At 53.0% G+C, this 16647-nt stretch overlaps 1 protein-coding gene across 1 annotated transcript in view; it reads right to left on the bottom strand.

Annotated features, from left to right (window-relative positions):
- Positions 1 to 9492: 9492 nt before the first annotated feature.
- The window catches only part of ANKRD33B (ankyrin repeat domain 33B), a 65422-nt gene continuing 58267 nt past the window's right edge, over positions 9493 to 16647 (bottom strand). The window contains exon 4 of the mRNA XM_070411897.1: positions 9493 to 15559. Coding sequence (XP_070267998.1) covers positions 14721 to 15559 — 839 coding nt within the window. The 3' untranslated portion in view covers positions 9493 to 14720. The remainder of the gene's footprint in view (positions 15560 to 16647) is intronic.

Below are 16647 nucleotides of genomic sequence, written 5' to 3'. Positions count from 1 at the left end.
CCCCTCCCCAGCCCCCTCCCCAGCCCCCTCCACAGCCCCCTCCACAGCCCCCTCCACAGCCCCCTCCCCAGCCCCCTCCCCAGCACCCCTCCACAGCCCCCTCCCCAGCACCCCTCCACAGCCCCCTCCCCAGCACCCCTCCACAGCCCCCTCCACAGCCCCCTCCCCAGCCCCCTCCCCAGCACCCCTCCACAGCCCCCTCCACAATGCCCCTCCCCAGCCCCCTCCACAGCCCCCTCCCCAGCCCCCTCCCCAGCACCCCTCCACAGCCCCCTCCCCGGCCCCCTCCATGGCCCCCTCCACAGCCCCCCTCCCAGCCCCCTCCACAGCCCCCTCCCCAGCCCCCTCCCCAGCCCCCTCCCCAGCACCCCTCCACAGCCCCCTCCACAGCCCCCTCCCCAGCCCCCTCCCCAGCACCCCTCCACAGCCCCCTCCACAGCCCCCTCCACAGCCCCCTCCCCAGCCCCCTCCCCAGCCCCCCTCCACAGCCCCCTCCCCAGCCCCCTCCACAGCCCCCTCCCCAGCCCCCTCCACAGCCCCCTCCCCAGCCCCCCCTCCACAGCCCCCTCCCCAGCCCCCTCCACAGCCCCCTCCCCAGCCCCCTCCCCAGCACCCCTCCACAGCCCCCTCCCCAGCCCCCTCCACAGCCCCCCCTCCCCGGCCCCCTCCATGGCCCCCTCCACAGCCCCCTCCCCAGCCCCCTCCATGGCCCCCTCCACAGCCCCCTCCCCAGCCCCCTCCACAGCCCCCTCCCCAGCCCCCTCCCCAGCCCCCTCCACAGCCCCCTCCACAGCCCCCTCCACAGCCCCCTCCCCAGCCCCCTCCCCAGCACCCCTCCACAGCCCCCTCCCCGGCCCCCTCCATGGCCCCCTCCACAGCCCCCTCCCCAGCCCCCTCCACAGCCCCCCTCCCCAGCCCCCTCCCCAGCCCCCTCCCCAGCACCCCTCCACAGCCCCCTCCACAGCCCCCTCCCCAGCCCCCTCCCCAGCACCCCTCCACAGCCCCCTCCACAGCCCCCTCCACGGCCCCCTCCATGGCCCCCTCCACAGCCCCCTCCCCAGCCCCCTCCACAGCCCCCTCCACAGCCCCCTCCATGGCCCCCTCCACAGCCCCCTCCACAGCCCCCTCCCCAGCCCCCTCCACAGCCCCCCTCCCCAGCACCCTCCCCAACACCCCTCCACAGCCCCCTCCCCAGCCCCCTCCACAGCCCCCTCCACAGCCCCCTCCATGGCCCCCTCCACAGCCCCCTCCACAGCCCCCTCCCCAGCCCCCTCCACAGCCCCCCTCCCCAGCACCCTCCCCAACACCCCTCCACAGCCCCCTCCCCAGGACCCCTCCACAGCCCCCTCCACAGCCCCCTCCCCTGGCCCCTCCCCAGCCCCCTCCCCAGGACCCCCTCCACAGCACCCTCCACAGCCCCCTCCCCAGCCCCCTCCACAGCCCCCTCCCCAGCACCCTCCCCAGGACCCCTCCCCAGCACCCTCCCCAGCCCCCTCCACAGCCCCCTCCCCAGCACCCTCCCCAGGACCCCTCCCCAGCACCTCTCCCCAGCACCCTCCACAGCCCCCTCCCCAGGACCCCTCCACAGCCCCCTCCACAGCCCCCTCCCCTGGCCCCTCCCCAGCCCCCTCCCCAGGACCCCTCCACAGCACCCTCCACAGCCCCCTCCCCAGCACCCTCCACAGCCCCCTCCCCAGCACCCCTCCCCAGCCCCCTCCCCAGCCCCCTCCACAGCCCCCTCCCCAGCCCCCTCCCCAGCCCCCTCCACAGCACCCTCCCCAGCCCCCTCCACAGCACCCTCCACAGCCCCCCTCCACAGCCCCCCTCCCCAACACCCCTCCACAGCCCCCCTCCCCAGACCCTCGTTTCCACCACAGGAGGAATAAAGGCTGGCTGTGAACTCTTGGCGCCCAGGCCATTTCTTACACCCCTGGCACTTCCCTGTCACCCCCGCCGTCACCCCCCTACCTAGACTGTAGGCATGGGATACTGGCATCCTTCCCATCCCTCAGACACCGAAGATGTTCCATGCGGCTTTTAGCTACAACGCGTACAACTAGATGACATCACACGGGGCAGAAAAAACACATTTCAGAAATGAGACGGACGGAACAAGTGTTTGCAAAAATCACGTGCTTTATCATCAAATTCTCTACCTTCGGTGCCAAGGATGCCTCTGCCCCGGTACACCAGTGGGCTGAAGACTTTCAGGTTCAGTCACTTCTGAAAAGCACTATTTCTGGGTGCCATCGCTAACTAGGGGAGCCCTGTGGGACTATAGAAGTGGTTCGGTATCAGTGAGCCCCACTTTCAGTTAAGAAGACGCATCTTAATTCCGCTCACCAAAATGAACGACTATCACATGCTGTACCTATCATACCAGAGCCGAAGAGGCACCCTGGGACCAGAGCATGTGGGTGAGGTCTGTCCTCCCCTAACGGGACAGTGTGAGAACCCACATCCTGACCGGTGCCACCTCTCAGGCTCGTGCCACCTGGGCCTGAGAAGGCAGACTTAGGAGTGGAAAGGCTCTCTGAACACAAACAACAATATTCCCTCCAAAAAAAATCCTACAGGAACAAAACCCAAGAAACAGTATTTGGAGTAACCAGAAGTCAGATTTCCATAAAGCATCATAAGAAAACCCCCTCACATGACGTGTAATGTCATGTCATAGATGTGTAATAGCCCTCAGATGGCACTAAACCCACCTTGCCAGTTAAAATAACTAATGAAATCCCTCATATATTTATTGTTTGATTTTCAGAGCTAAAGTTTTTTTTCCTGCCTTAATGCTAATTTTTTCAACGTAATGGGTTATTTAACTTACAGAGGAGAACACAGCAGCTAAGCCCAGCACAGATGGTAGAGTCCACTCAACCAGGATGGCTGTGCTGCCTGGGGCAAGGGGCAGGGACACCTCTCCACCTGCTGGAAGACCCTGGGGGGGGAGGGGGGGGAAGGCAGCTCACCAGACTGGGGCTCACTCAGGGCCTGGGGTGACCAGCTCTGCCCGGTTCTCCCTGGAGGATGGTATAGCTCAGAAGGCCTTTGAAACACAGGTCAGTCCTCATGCCCGCTGCAGGCTGTGTTGTGCTGATGGATCTCCCATGAGGATCACTGTGTTTCTTGAGGGACATCCTGACCACCTGCAGGGCATGGAGGCAGAGAAGGGTGGAGAACCCCTGAGGACTGTCAATCAAGGCCGTGAGCACGGAGTCAGTGCTGAGAGTGACCCCCAGCATCTCTCTGTCCAGCACCGGCACCAGAGATTTATTCTTCAAGGAAATGAGTAACACTGCCAGGACCACAAAGAAAACACGTAGCAAAGCCAGGCCTGGACCCCGCCTGTCTGTCTCCAAGCCCTTTCCCCACACAGCTTAGAATGTGTGTATTGTCTTTGGTGTAATTAAGCCAACCAAGCATCTTCTTCCCCGTATGCTTTTCTGGGGGAAGAGCCAGGCTGAGTCGAATGAAGCAGAGTGTCTTCCATGTTGCTGTTTCTACCGAGCTGATGTAGCTGGTGTGCATTGTCAGTTAATGTCCTCCTAGTCAAACACCTACACCCTTATCAACTTGGCCTAATCAGCGATGTCCCGAGAGGCACCGGCAGCAGGACAGCCACCACTACCCCCCTCGGCCAGTGGGAAGCAGCTGGTGGGGGGTCAGTTTCCTGACTCCTGGGCAGATGAACTGAGGAGGTTGATGGCAGCCCAGGTGTGACTGGGCCTCCTCCAGTTCCTACTCGTCTCCAGGAATGACCTCTAGACATCTCCATTGTCCAGTGTGGGAAGTTGTGTGTTCTGCCATTCCCATAACCCTAGGGCAAGAACCCTCTGTCACAATGACTCAACTGTGTCCTTGGAGAATAAAAACCACCGGCTAGGGCCCTAGCCAGTTTGGCTCAGTGGATAGAGCATCGGCCTGTGGACCAAAGGGTCCCGGGTTCAATTCTGATCAAGAGCACCTACCTTGGTTGCAGGCTCCTCCCTGGCCCAGGCCCTGGTCAGGGCTTATGCAGGAGGCAACCAATCGATGTGTTTCTCTCACGTTGTTTCCCTCTGCCTAAAAATCAATGAAAAAATATCCTCGGGTGAGAATTAACAAAGAAAAAACACAAAACAAACAAACAAAAAAACAACCCCACCATAGACAACATGGCAAGCAGGGAGCTCCAATGTACACATTTATAGAAACAGGCAGGGGCTGGATTTGAACCAGTGGGGCTGTAGGCACCTGGCCTAGAGCTCCTGGGCAAGGTCACAGCTGAATACCTCAACTGATTCAACAGCCTGCAGCTGGCATTTTAAACCACGGGCTGTTGCGATGGCCTAGGCAGGGGTGCAGAGAAGAGGCTAAAACTGGCTTCCAGCCTTAGGGGTCGGGCAGAGGAGGGGCAGGTAACCATAGGGGCCAGTGAGGTGGGAGAGCACTGGAGAGTGGGTGTGGGGAAGAGGGCCTGGTGGGGTGCAGTGTTTGGGGAGGCATGCACTCCCAGGCTCCCAGTGTCTCTGACTCAGTTTGCTGGGGTGGTGTTGCAGGTTGGGTTGTGCCCCCCAAAAAGATATGTTGAAGTCCTAACCCAGGACTGTGAATGTGTCCTCATTTGGAAATAGGATCTTCATACATGGATTTGGGTGAGCGCCCATCCAATGACTGGTATCCTTATAAAGAGGGGGAAATGTGAACACAGGCACACACATACTCAGGGAAAACGGCCATGCGGTGACAGCAGAGGCTGCCACGAGCCAAGGTGCCAAGGAATGCTGGCAACCACCGGGAGCTGGAAGGGGCAAGGATCCTCCCTAGAGACTTCAGAGGAGAGTGGTTCTGCCCACGCGTGGATGCCAGAATACGTTTGTTTCTGTTGTTTGGAGCCATCCATGTTTGAGGTGATTTGTTCCAGCAAGCACAGGGAACTAACACAGCTGTATTTCGGACATTTTCCAGCTGCTCATCCACCGGAAACCCTGGTGCTTTGAGAACCAGAGGTTTCTATGCCTGCAGGGGTCCATCTGTTGCCACAGGGAGACCACGAGAATTGCTGCAATATTTCAAGGGCCTGAGTCTGGGACTAAAATGAGTGTATAGAGTTAGAGAAACACAGACTAGTGCTGGGGATGGTGGGACGGTGGGCCCAGCACCTGCCTAGTCATAGGAGGGAAAGAAGGAGGGGTTGCTTTCCCCACCTGCAACCTATGACCTTTCACCCCTCAAAGAGTATCACGCACTTCAACCAAGGGAGGGAGACGAGGCAGGAGCCCCATCCCAATGGGGTTTGGCCAAGAAGGAGGTCAAGGTTCCACCTTTCAGTGACCACTCAGGACAGTTAGCAGGTAAAAGCTGGTCCCTTCCCAGGGGCAGCTCAGGGACAGGGGGTGAAGGGGCAATGGGGTGACGTGGGGCTCCCATTCATGGGACTCCTTTGCCCAGGAGTGAGGACATCTTGCAACCTTTTTCACAGCCGGGGGACAACCTCCCCACCACAGTCCAGGTCCCTGATCCCTCCTGTCTCTGGTGGCCCAGAGAGCGGCCCGATCCAGCTTCCCAATTAGGCTCTTGCACTAATAAAGCTTTTTTATTCATTGAGAGTTCGTGAAAATTTGAAATCATATCCTTACAGCGAACTGACTTCTCGATTTTCTTGTTTTTAAATAACGTTTTTGAAGTACTAAAGTAGATTTGAGCTTGAGTCATGTATTTTATTGTGTTGTGTTGTGCTGTACTGTGTTGTATTATATTGTATAGTGTTTAGGGAAAGTTAAGGGAAGAGCAGTGCTCTGTGAGGCCTGTGATCTGGTGACTTTGCTGCAGGGACAGTGTGACCCGGGATGGGATGCTGCAGGCAGCTGACAACTTACCTGAACAATTTGTACATCACAGTTTGTCTTGTCAGCAGGCTGGAGGTTTCCAGGCCACTTTTAATGTCCCCACTGCTGGAAGCCAGCCCAGTCACCATCAAAGGAGACAGCAGGGGTGACCTGCTGGAGCCAGCGACCACATGAAGGGCCTCAGTGAGGGGCAAGGGCCACACGCAGAAGTCCTCGTCAAGGTGACCTTCTTGGCTGAGGAGCACAGACGCTGCTCTGGAGGCCCTCAGACGGAGTGCCCCCCGGGACACACTTTAGGCCTCCCCTACCGCACCCCTAGGTTCCATGGGAAGGAACTTTGAGTTTCAAGGTTGTGCAGTATTAGTCAGGAAAATGAAGCAGACAGACCACCTGCCCCCTCCCCCACTCACTTCTCATGTCCCAGTTCTCAGACTTTTTGAATAGGTCTACCTTTTGTATGTTACCTTCCTATTTACCTGTATTTCTACCCATCACATACACACATCATTGGTTCTTTCACAAACAACTAATGCAAATATTTCCAATAACAATATTGACCTAGAACAAGGTTTCATTTAAAATTTGACCTCTTATTGAGGGCCTCCCTTAATCATTATAATTTTTGATAAGTGGGATTATGATTTTTTAATACATCAGACTTTAGATTTCCTAAATGCAGAGTAGAACTTTCCAAATACATAGGAGCTCTTTGTTTTTAGTCCCATCAAATACACATAAATGACAAACTGTGTGTGATCGTAATTTTTTTGGAGCTAAAAAGAAACAAAAAATAGTTTCTATAGATCAGGAGAAAATATAGAAGAAAAATGTTAAATTTGGGGTAGAAAAAAACTATCTTGAAACACAAAATGCAATTTTTTTGTAAATTAGTTTAACAAGTTTGACTAAATCATAATTTAAAACTTTTATATGAGATACCTAAAAGATTAAGTGATAGAATGGGAGAAAATAAACACAATATGTGTCAAAGAACTATGATCCAAAATTTGTAGCAAACTTCTACAAATCAGTAAAAATTACATCAGAAAATAAAATAAAAAAGAATTGAGAAACAGATACAAATAAGAAAATTTTATAACAGGAAATAAAAGTGGTCCAAAGACACATGAAAAGATGCTCAACCTTGCCAATAATTGGGGAAATGAAAATTAAAGGAAAATACAATTGTTTAACTATCGGATTGGCAAAAATTAGAAAAGTCTGCAAGTGTTGCTGCAGGTGAGAAATGACTCCTTTGTCCATTCCTAGGTGAAGTACTAAAGTAGATTTGAGCTTGAGTCGTGTATTTTATTGTGTTGTATTATATTGTGTTGTGTTGTGCTGTACTGTGTTGTATTTTATCGTATAGTTTTTAGTGGCTATTGAAATTACACTGCCTTCCCTTCCACCTGGCAGGTCCCACTTTTACACCCCTGACTTAGGAAAAGATTCACTTGAGTATACAAATAGGTCAGTTCAAGGCTCTTCCTCACTTGTAAGAGGTAAAAACCAAAAATACTGTATAGTCCAACATGGAGAAATGGTTAAATGCACTGTGATGCACCTCTCCTACGGAATACTACACAGCAATCAACAAGATTCATGGGACTAACATGCCCTCCCCAACACGGGTGAAAGAAACTGTACATGCAGGGGGATCTCATCTGTATAACACGTGGAGGGAAGGAAACATTGAGAACATATTTCCAGAAGGATACACAAGTAATTGGTCTCCGGGGCTGCCCCGGGGGAGGGTAAGTCACTTTCTCCCTGAGACCTTTTTATACTGTTTGGTTGATTTCTTTTGTGTTTTGAGAATTACTATTTTAGCTGTTAAAAAATAAAATAAAATTAATTTTTAAATTCCTTAAAAAGCTTTCCAGAGTCATTCGACTAAAGAAAAGAAACTAAAGAACAACATTTCCATTGTACCATCGAGGTAAAAGACTACTCATAAAAACAAAACTATATTTTTGCTATGACTTATGTATGTAAATACTTGGAAACATGGCTGAAGGATGCCGATCTATCAATGTGTAGCCTCAGAAGAGGTGGCCTACAAAGAAATTATTTTAATGAATGATAAAGTATTCATTGGTAACTTAAAACATTTTTAAAATGTTATCTTTGAAAGTAAACGTTTGTCAGAAGAAGAAACTGCACGTTTAATTTAATCAAAATAAGTAACATTAAAAATACTGGTATATTTCCCGAGCTGGTTTGGTTCAGTGGATAGAGTGTTGGCCTGCGGACTGAAGGGTCCCAGGTTCAATTCCAGTCAAGGGCAGAGAAGGGGGCATGCAGGAGGCAGCCAATCAATATTTCTCTTTCATCATTGCTGTTTCTATCTCTCTCTCCCTCTCCCTTCCTTTCTGAAATCAATCCTATATAATAAAGAGGCAATATGCAAATTGACCATCACACCCTCATACAAGATGGCCTCCCCCATGTGGTCAAAGATGGCCGGCAGAGGAGGGCAGTTGGGGGCAACCAGGCCGGCAGGGGAGGGCAGTTGGGGGTGACCAGGCTGGCAGGGGTGGGCAGTTGGGCAGGGGAGCAGTTAGGTGTCGATCAGGCTGGCAGGGGAATGGTTAGAGGGTGATCAGGCTGGCAGGCAGAAGCAGTTAGGGGCAATCAGGCAGGCAGGCAGGCAGGGTAGCGGTTGGGAGCCAGCAGTCCCGGATTGTGAGAGGGATGTCTGACTTCCAGTTTAGGGATCGGGCCTAAACCGGCAGTCGGACATCACCCGAGGGGTCCCAGATTGGAGAGGGTGCAGGCTGGGCTGAGGAACATCCCCCACCTCTGCATGAATTTCATGCACCGGGCCTCTAGTAAAAATATATTTTTATAAAATACTGGTAAATCTCATTGTTTCATTTTCTAATTTAAACACACTTAGGTTTATTCAAATATCACACTCTGATACCATAAGAATGTTTATGTCACGAGTAATTTTTAATTCTATAACCACTATTTCCCCACATTTTTACATTATCACATTTTTTCCCTACACTTTTAAAACATTAAGTACAGAATTTAGAAGTTAAAAAGGAAAGGTACATTCTTTCTGCTGAATAATATATCATATTTAACTTAAAGATGATTAACCTTTTGGATATCAAAACCAAAGCTGCTGGGGTCACATTTATTTGGGGGTTCCAAAATAGCCCTGAGGTCTAAATAGGAAAATACCTCTTATAAACAAACAAAAACTCTCACTTCAAAATAAAACACTATGAAATTTACAGAATCACATCTGGACTCAACGTTTTTTACAATATCCAGAAACCTACCGGATTTTTTGAAATGACAACGAAGATAGCTTACATCCAGAAAACAGAGCTTATCCCAAGATGAAACATAGCTGGAAATCGGGCCCCTGCGCAGCCTGCTCACACACATCCACAGGCCCCAGGGAAGTCCCAGGCAGGGCGATTCGAATGAAGAGAATTGCAATGAGATTGGCTTTTCCTGTTTCTATGAATGGGGTGTATTATTCAAATTCCTCAGGATGTTCCAATAGCTCCCAGACTTGCTGGTAACATTTCTGGGTGTATAGCTTCCCTTTATGGTTTTCATCAAATTCGACATTGCTGTGCAGTTCCAAACCAGCTTCTAGAACTTCTGCTCCCAAACTGGTGTTAAAGTGCTTCCATGTGTGCGCGCACCCCCCCCCCCCCCCCCCAACTTCCTAATGCATCAGGTCAACACAGGCCTTGCTCTACCCGGGATGGCGGTCTCGTTTTTGTTTCTCTTCTACATTTTCCTAAAAACAATACAAAGGTATCACAGTCTGATGAACCGATTTCTCTCAAGCCCCAAATTATGTTACCTTTGACTAGACCAGGGGTGGACAAACTTTTTGACTCGAGGGCCACATTGGGTTCTTAAACTGGACCGGAGGGCAGGAACAAAAGCATGGATGGAGTGTTTGTGTGAACTAATATAAATTCAAAGTAAACATCATTACATAAAAGGGTACGGTCTTTTTTTTTTAGTTTTATTCATTTCAAATGGGCTGGATCCGGCCCGAGGGCTGTAGTTTGCCCGCGGCTGGACTAGAGCATCTAACACTGAGGCCAACTTCTTAGCACTTCTTCAGGGCAAAATGTGGATTCTATGTTAGCCTGGTGCCAAGTCTCAGGGGAGTCAGCCCCCACCCGGTGGCCACTCTCCAACTAGAGTCCTCTGAGGCAGAGTCCCTCCGTGCCAAGGATGTCAAAGACCCATACCCGGCTGTGGAACCTCGCCAAGGAGCCCCTATACTAGTCACCTGGGCAAAACCGCCTCTGAAAGGAAGGCCTGTGTTATGACACACTGGCTGTTACACATGTGTTGGCCGGAGTGCCCACAGTGGCCTTGGGCTGTCCGGTCCTCCTGAATACACACCGTCCAAGCAGGTCACCCCTGACATTCCCCGGGAGCCACAGTGAAGCCACAGCAGCAGTCACCTTTGTGAGCACAAAGCCAGGTCTCCTCTCAGGTCGTGTGTGTGCCCGCATGTGTGTGTGTGTGTGTGTGTGTGTGCACACTCACACCTTATCGAACACTGTCCACTCCAGCACAGCTTGCTGCTGAGGGCTGTCATGGCACGACAGGGGCCACACCTGTCACATCGGCTTATTTCAGGCTGGGTCAGATCGAGGAGGTCGTGTACTGTACGCGGCACTGGCATTCGCCTGAGTCACTCAAAAATCAGCTCATCAATCCTGGTGGTTGTGCGGTTTCCTATTTCTTTCAAAAAACTAACCTCCAAAGGAAGGTCTTCAGCCACTTATTTTAAATGTTCATGAAGAACCATGTGAATTCAAGGGCACCGAGGTGAGCAGCTGACTCAGCAGGTATACAGAACAGATGCCCAAATAAGTTTTAAAAGCGTGGAGGTGCACCTCGAGGAGAGAGCAACCTCAAGTTGGGAAGAGCCGTTCTTGTGTTTAGTGCTTGGTGGCAGCCGACAACTCTGCTGGATGGTTTTCTGTCGTAAACCTGACTTGGTTGTCTTATAAGGGGTGACTGTGCTTGACCTTCCACCCTTCCTTCCCCAGATGACCCTGGCCCTCCCGGCAGCTGCTGGATGGGACCCGGCTAACGCGAGCCCGCTGCAGGGGAAACTGAGGCCCAGAGCCAGGTGCGGAATCCAAACAGTTCCCTACCACGGAGCAGAGGGCCCTGAGCATGTCAGGCCTTCCCAACACTGTAAACAAGACAAAGTGCTAGCGTTTCGCATATATAGGGCTGTGACTAGGAGCTTCCAGTCGTTTGGGATAAATCTTAATACTCCCGGGAACAGCCGTGCTGTATGACAATGGAAACATGAGCGAGCGTGAGTCAGCAGGTGAGCCTGGGGGAAGAGGAACAGCTGACAAACAGCAGGGCTGCAGCTCATCCCACAGAGCAGGCTGAGCGGGTTCTGGAGAGAGGGCTTCTCTCTCCTGCAGTGTGGACGGCCAGGCACAGTGCTCCTGCCAGAGGCTGCGGGAGCCCAATCACGCCCACTCCTTAGTCGCGGCTCATTTATTTACGTCTCGGGCAGGCGTTTCTTCACAACTCGGTGCCCAGGATTCCTCCCCGGGGACAGCAGCTTCCCATCCATGCAGGGCCGGGGCCTGGCTCCACCTCCTGCGATTCAGTGTCAGACAGCAGCCTCGTCTCCGTCTCCACTCAGCCGCACGGCAGGACACCTGTCACCACGGCCAGCGGAGGCAGCCTGGAACGGCCCCTCTGAGCCACAAGTCCCACTTTCCAAATGACATCACGAAATCTTAGCCTTTTCGGCACAATGAGCCTCGAGCCTTAGGAGGGCCCGCAGTTGAGATGACGAAGGGATTGTATCTCCCGCCTTCATATTCCTGAGGTATCGCATGCTGCCCCTGGGAGCCACGTCAAAAACGGTAAAGGTGCCTAAGGTTCTGTGGGCGTCTCCCTCGTGCAGCCAAAGCCCTGGAAGGTGCGTGCGGCCTCTGAGCGCCCAGTTTCCCCTGCTCCTCCCCGCTCTGGGCTGGGCGCTGGGCCGGCGGCAGCACACTCAATCCCATGAGCACATAGAAGAGGGAGTCATTCACACCACACCCCAATGTCAGATGGGGAGGAGCCGGGTCTAGAGGTCACAGCGATGAACGGTCCGTCTGTTATCGCTGCCACCCCTGCTCCCACGGGTGAGTTTCCCTTAATACACACAAAGGGCCGCGTCCACAGAGGCCGCCGAGAGGCGCTGAAGTGACCCCATGTGCACCCCAGAGCCACAGGGGCAGCAGGGTCCGGGTTTCCAATAACCAGGAAGTCTCGACCGAGGGGCCATTCCCAGACATCTCCCTGGGAAACAGCAGCACTGACGTTGCCCTGGACACATTTCCTCTGTCTAGTTTAATCGTAATTCACACAAACACTAAAAAGTATTAAAACATACTTCCACTTTGCCCCTACCTATGTTTATATATAAATCCCTGAGAAGGTACCTGTCAAGTTGAAATTTACTATTTATAGTTCATAAACATCCGGGTGCAAGCAGACACCAGACCCTCCCTCCCCTGTACATCGATGTGGGGCGGGGGGTTGTCATCTGTCAGGAGAGAAACTTAGGGCTCCCTCCCTAAAAGCCGGGGGGGTGGGGTGGGGGGAGATTCTAAACCACCTGCACAGAAGCTGGAAAAATCTGCCCTTGGTTCACTATTGTGTGTTTGGAGGTCATGACGTGATCACACCACAGGGACACCACACCGCCTCTCTGAATGGCCTTGCTTTCCTGCCCTGTTTAGATGTCAGAGCGGTGGGGCTAGGGATGAGCAAGGCAGTCAGCCAAATCTGGAGATGAAAACAGGCAGAGGAAGAAAAGGCAAGTGAGGAAAAAGAGAGGAGGCGAAGGGGATGGCAGGGAACCAATGTGACAAAGCCGAGGAGACATGGAAATCAGAAGGGCCGTCCGTGCCCCTGCCCTGACACTGGGGGGCAGGGGCAGGGAGTGGCCCCTGAGTGAGGCACTGCAGCCAGCCATTCAAAGCAATAAAAATACATGAACACCAAAGGAGGGATCCGAAAGGATGCCAGATCAGACCGCCAGAGAGACCAGGCGTGCTTCCACCTTGGGGACCAGCCCTCATCTCATCCAAGGGGACTTGGCCAATCCCAACTCTTAGGCACCAGGGTGACCTGCAGCCGGCTGCTACCAGTGATGCTCAAAGTGGGCCCGGCCCTCCGTGCCATCCTTCCCGTGCCTTTCAGCAATGCGGGCGGAACTCACTACAATCTGAGTTACCACCACACCTATTCCCCATCAGTTCAGGCACAAGGTGCAATAGTGAGGGTGCTGGCGAGTGAGTACGAGACCCCTGGTTGCTCAGTGCCTGGTGGTGCTGAGTGGGAGGGAATAGAGAGGCCAGTGCCACCACCACCCACAGCATGAGACAGCCGGGCACGGTCCCGACGTAGCCAGTGAGCAGGATCTGACCTGTGAATGCAGGAGGGTAATGAAGCGCTTCTCACGCCCTCTGCAATATTTTAAATCTAAGCTTCCAAGCAGGACATAAATAAAGTGCTGTCAGTAGTGCCTATGTGACCCATACTCTACAGCCCAGATGGCCGGAGATTCATTAGAGTTTCTCAGTGCTCGGCAGATTATTAAAAAAAAAAAAAAAAGTACGGACAGAAAACTCCCACTGAGAGTTCAGGGCCCAGGGCAAGCCACATCTGTGCTCTGCCAAAGTCCCCACTTCTTGGAAATTCTACACAGTCGGTGTGAGGATGAAGTGAGCATCGGGCAGTGATGAAAGGGAAAGGAAAAGGAAGTCCACCCCGGGGCGTCTTTGGCACTGGGTCTGGAGGAGACTTTGCCTAAAACAGTCAGTTCTAATCCCTGTTCCTCTACCATTTTCCCCCCTCCATTCCAGGGGTTTCCACTCTGGGGTCCTTATCCGTTTTGCATCTTTTTAATATTTTAAGACCATCTGAAGCCAATTTATCAAAGAGTACATATGACTTACTTTTGTATTTCTAATAATAATAATAATAATGTACTAGATTTGCCCCCAGGTTTATTAAAAATAGTTTTGCCTCTTATATGTTTTTGAATATGTTAAAGTTTCTGTATCAGCTTATCTAAAATCCCTTGCTTAAAATGAGTTTAGTTCCAGCAATAAATACATGCTTCTCTATGCACTGTCATACTTTGACAATAGGTTTTTCTTCATTGTTATTCCTGTATGAATAAAATAGCTTTAAAAAAATAAGATACAAGGAAATCTGATTCCTGTCTCACTTGATAATTTTGCTGTAAAAAAAAATGTCTCCATCAAATAGAAACAAATATTTGGCATCACTTATTCAAATCAGTAAGAATATACAGGGCTGTGTGTACCCACAATGAGAAGGAAAAGCAAGATCGAAATCAAACCGCAAAAAAGGAGGGAGAATTTCATACGTCCGTATGAAATCATAGAGATATCACAAATAATTATTGCTAGGAACAGTATTTTAAACAAAGGGTCCTAGGTAAGTGCATTAAAACTGTCTTAAATACAAACAGCCCTACCACCAATAAAATGCTGCAAATTTGATCGTAATTAAAATACAAAATTATACAGAAAATGCCCTTTGATAACTTGGTCTTAAATTTTTCTTGAGGTCCTAAAGGCAGGAGCTTTTAGGCAAATTGCCCGGCAGGTGTACGGATGGCTAGAACTGGTCTTAGGCAGAGCGATTTGTGCTGTGACCGGTTCACTCTGGGGTGCGGCCTAAACCAACACGGGTTGCTTTCTGGGGCCCCCCGAGGATCCTGTCCCGCAGGAGAAAGCGGGCCCCGAGCGGCGAGGGCGAGCGGCGGGCGCCTCCTGCCCTGCGCGCCGCCACGTGTCCGCCCCGCAGCCGGCTCCGGGCGCAGCGCCCCCGCCGGCTCCCTCACGTCCTCTTCCTCCAGGGCGCCGTCCGCCTTCCCTTCTGCGCGGCGGCCACGCGCTGCTTCTCCGCCTCCTCCGCCTTCCTCTTCTCCTCCTTGGCCTCCTTGTACCTCCACTTGGGGAGCTGCAGGTGGGCGCTGTCCTTGGCGCCGCCCTTCGCGGGCGCGCGCTCGGGCTGGAAGGTGGGCGTGGGCGCCTTGGTGACGCGCACCCGGGGGACGGCCGCGCCGGGCCGCACGCTGCTCCGCCTCCGCAGCGGCAGGGGCAGCGGCAGGAGGCTGGCCTTCCGCGGGGCGCCCCGCGGCGGCGGAGCCGCGAGGCTGGCCCTCCGGGGCCCCTCTCTGGAGGCGCCCCCCGCCTGGGAGGTCCGGAATTGCTGCTCGGGGTCCTCCACCTGGTCCCTCTCCTGGGCCCGGGTGTCGGGGGCCCCGGGAGCCCCCAGGATTTCCTGTACCGCCAGCCGCCTTTTCCCCACGCAGGGGGGGTGCTCGGGGCACACGGTCCGGCAGGCGATGGCCACAGCAGGACTGTAGAGACTCGTGGTCATCCTGACCATGTGGTCCAGGACGCCCCCATCCTCCAGGCCCTGGCGCGAGCGGGAGGCCAGCGAGGACCGCACAAACTCCGTGAGCCTCTGCAAGCAGTTTTTGGAGCTCCCTGGCTTCAGAGCCCCCTCGAGGGGCAGCGGCAGCTCTGGCTGGTACTTTTCCCCAAACTGCTCCGGGCAGGGGCGCTCCAGCAGCCTCCCGATGAGGCGCACCGCCTCCGTCCGCCCCGTGTAGGTGGCCCACTCCTGGGGCGACATTCCGCGGTGGGGGTCCCTGGCGTGGACATCCGCCCCTGAAAAACACAGACAGTTATGATGGAAGTCGCAAGTGGAATGAAACCAAGGTCAAACTTCCAACACCTAATAGCAGACTCTCGCCCCAGCCAGGTGGACGAACCTGCCTCCACCGTCCCCTGCTGAGTTTTCCGTTATAACACAACCCACCTTTACAGGCTCCGCTTAATGGCTTCTCTTTCCTAAATAAAACCACCTGACCTGGGCACCGACACATGGGGATTTTTGAAGAAAGGGGATTTCTTGGCTTTCCGGCAATGGAGAGATGAAGACAACACAGGTGCCCTGTGAACAGGTGACTGTTGCTGCTAGAGTGTTCAAAAAATCCAACAGTACCGGTCCCTTGTATCTATTTAGTACCTCCCTTTCCCCCGCGGATCTCTGTGAGGATGGTATGGTTATAATCTTGCAGAAATGGAAGGCCGTGCATTTCTCACACTGGTGATTTGATGGTGCCTCTGTCGTCTTTCCCAGACTATGAGCTCCCCCAGTACAGAGGCCATTCCTCACTTTTATTTTCTCACCACACAGCATACTGGCTGATGGGAGGCAAACATTTAATAAAGGTTTGTTCCTGGATGGATGGTGGTCACAGTGACCAAGGAACCTGCCTGAGCTCTCGAAGCTGGTAAGAGAGAAGTCCATGACCCTCAGCCCAGGCACTTCCACCCCACCAAGCAGGCCCGTCCTTGGTGACAGTTTTCTGTGTCAGCATGGTCAGGCTCTAGGACTCGGGGATTTAATTAAACACAAACCAGGAGTGCTGTGAAGGTATTTTGTAGATGAGGTTAACATCCACAATCGGTTGACTTGAAGTCACGGAGACTGCCTGAGATGATGTGGGTGGGCCTTGTCCAATCGGCTGATGGTCTTAAAAACAAACGCTGAATTTCCGGAGAAGAAGGAATTCAGCTTGAAGACTGCAGCATCAGCTCCTACACCGGTGTCTAGCCCACTGGCCTGCCCTGCAGACCTCGAGCTTGCCAACTCTCAAACCACGACGTAAGCCAGTTCCTTACATCTCTTAATAAACGTCTTAATATACTAGTATATCACTCATTGGTTCTGTTTCCCTGGAAAACCCTGA

The sequence above is a fragment of the Myotis yumanensis genome, unplaced genomic scaffold, assembly GCF_028538775.1.
Source record: "Myotis yumanensis isolate MYYU_CA2020_CCGP unplaced genomic scaffold, mMyoYum1.0.hap1 SCAF_4, whole genome shotgun sequence".
Taxonomy (NCBI): domain Eukaryota; kingdom Metazoa; phylum Chordata; class Mammalia; order Chiroptera; family Vespertilionidae; genus Myotis; species Myotis yumanensis.
This window is presented reverse-complemented; position numbering and strand designations above follow the sequence as displayed.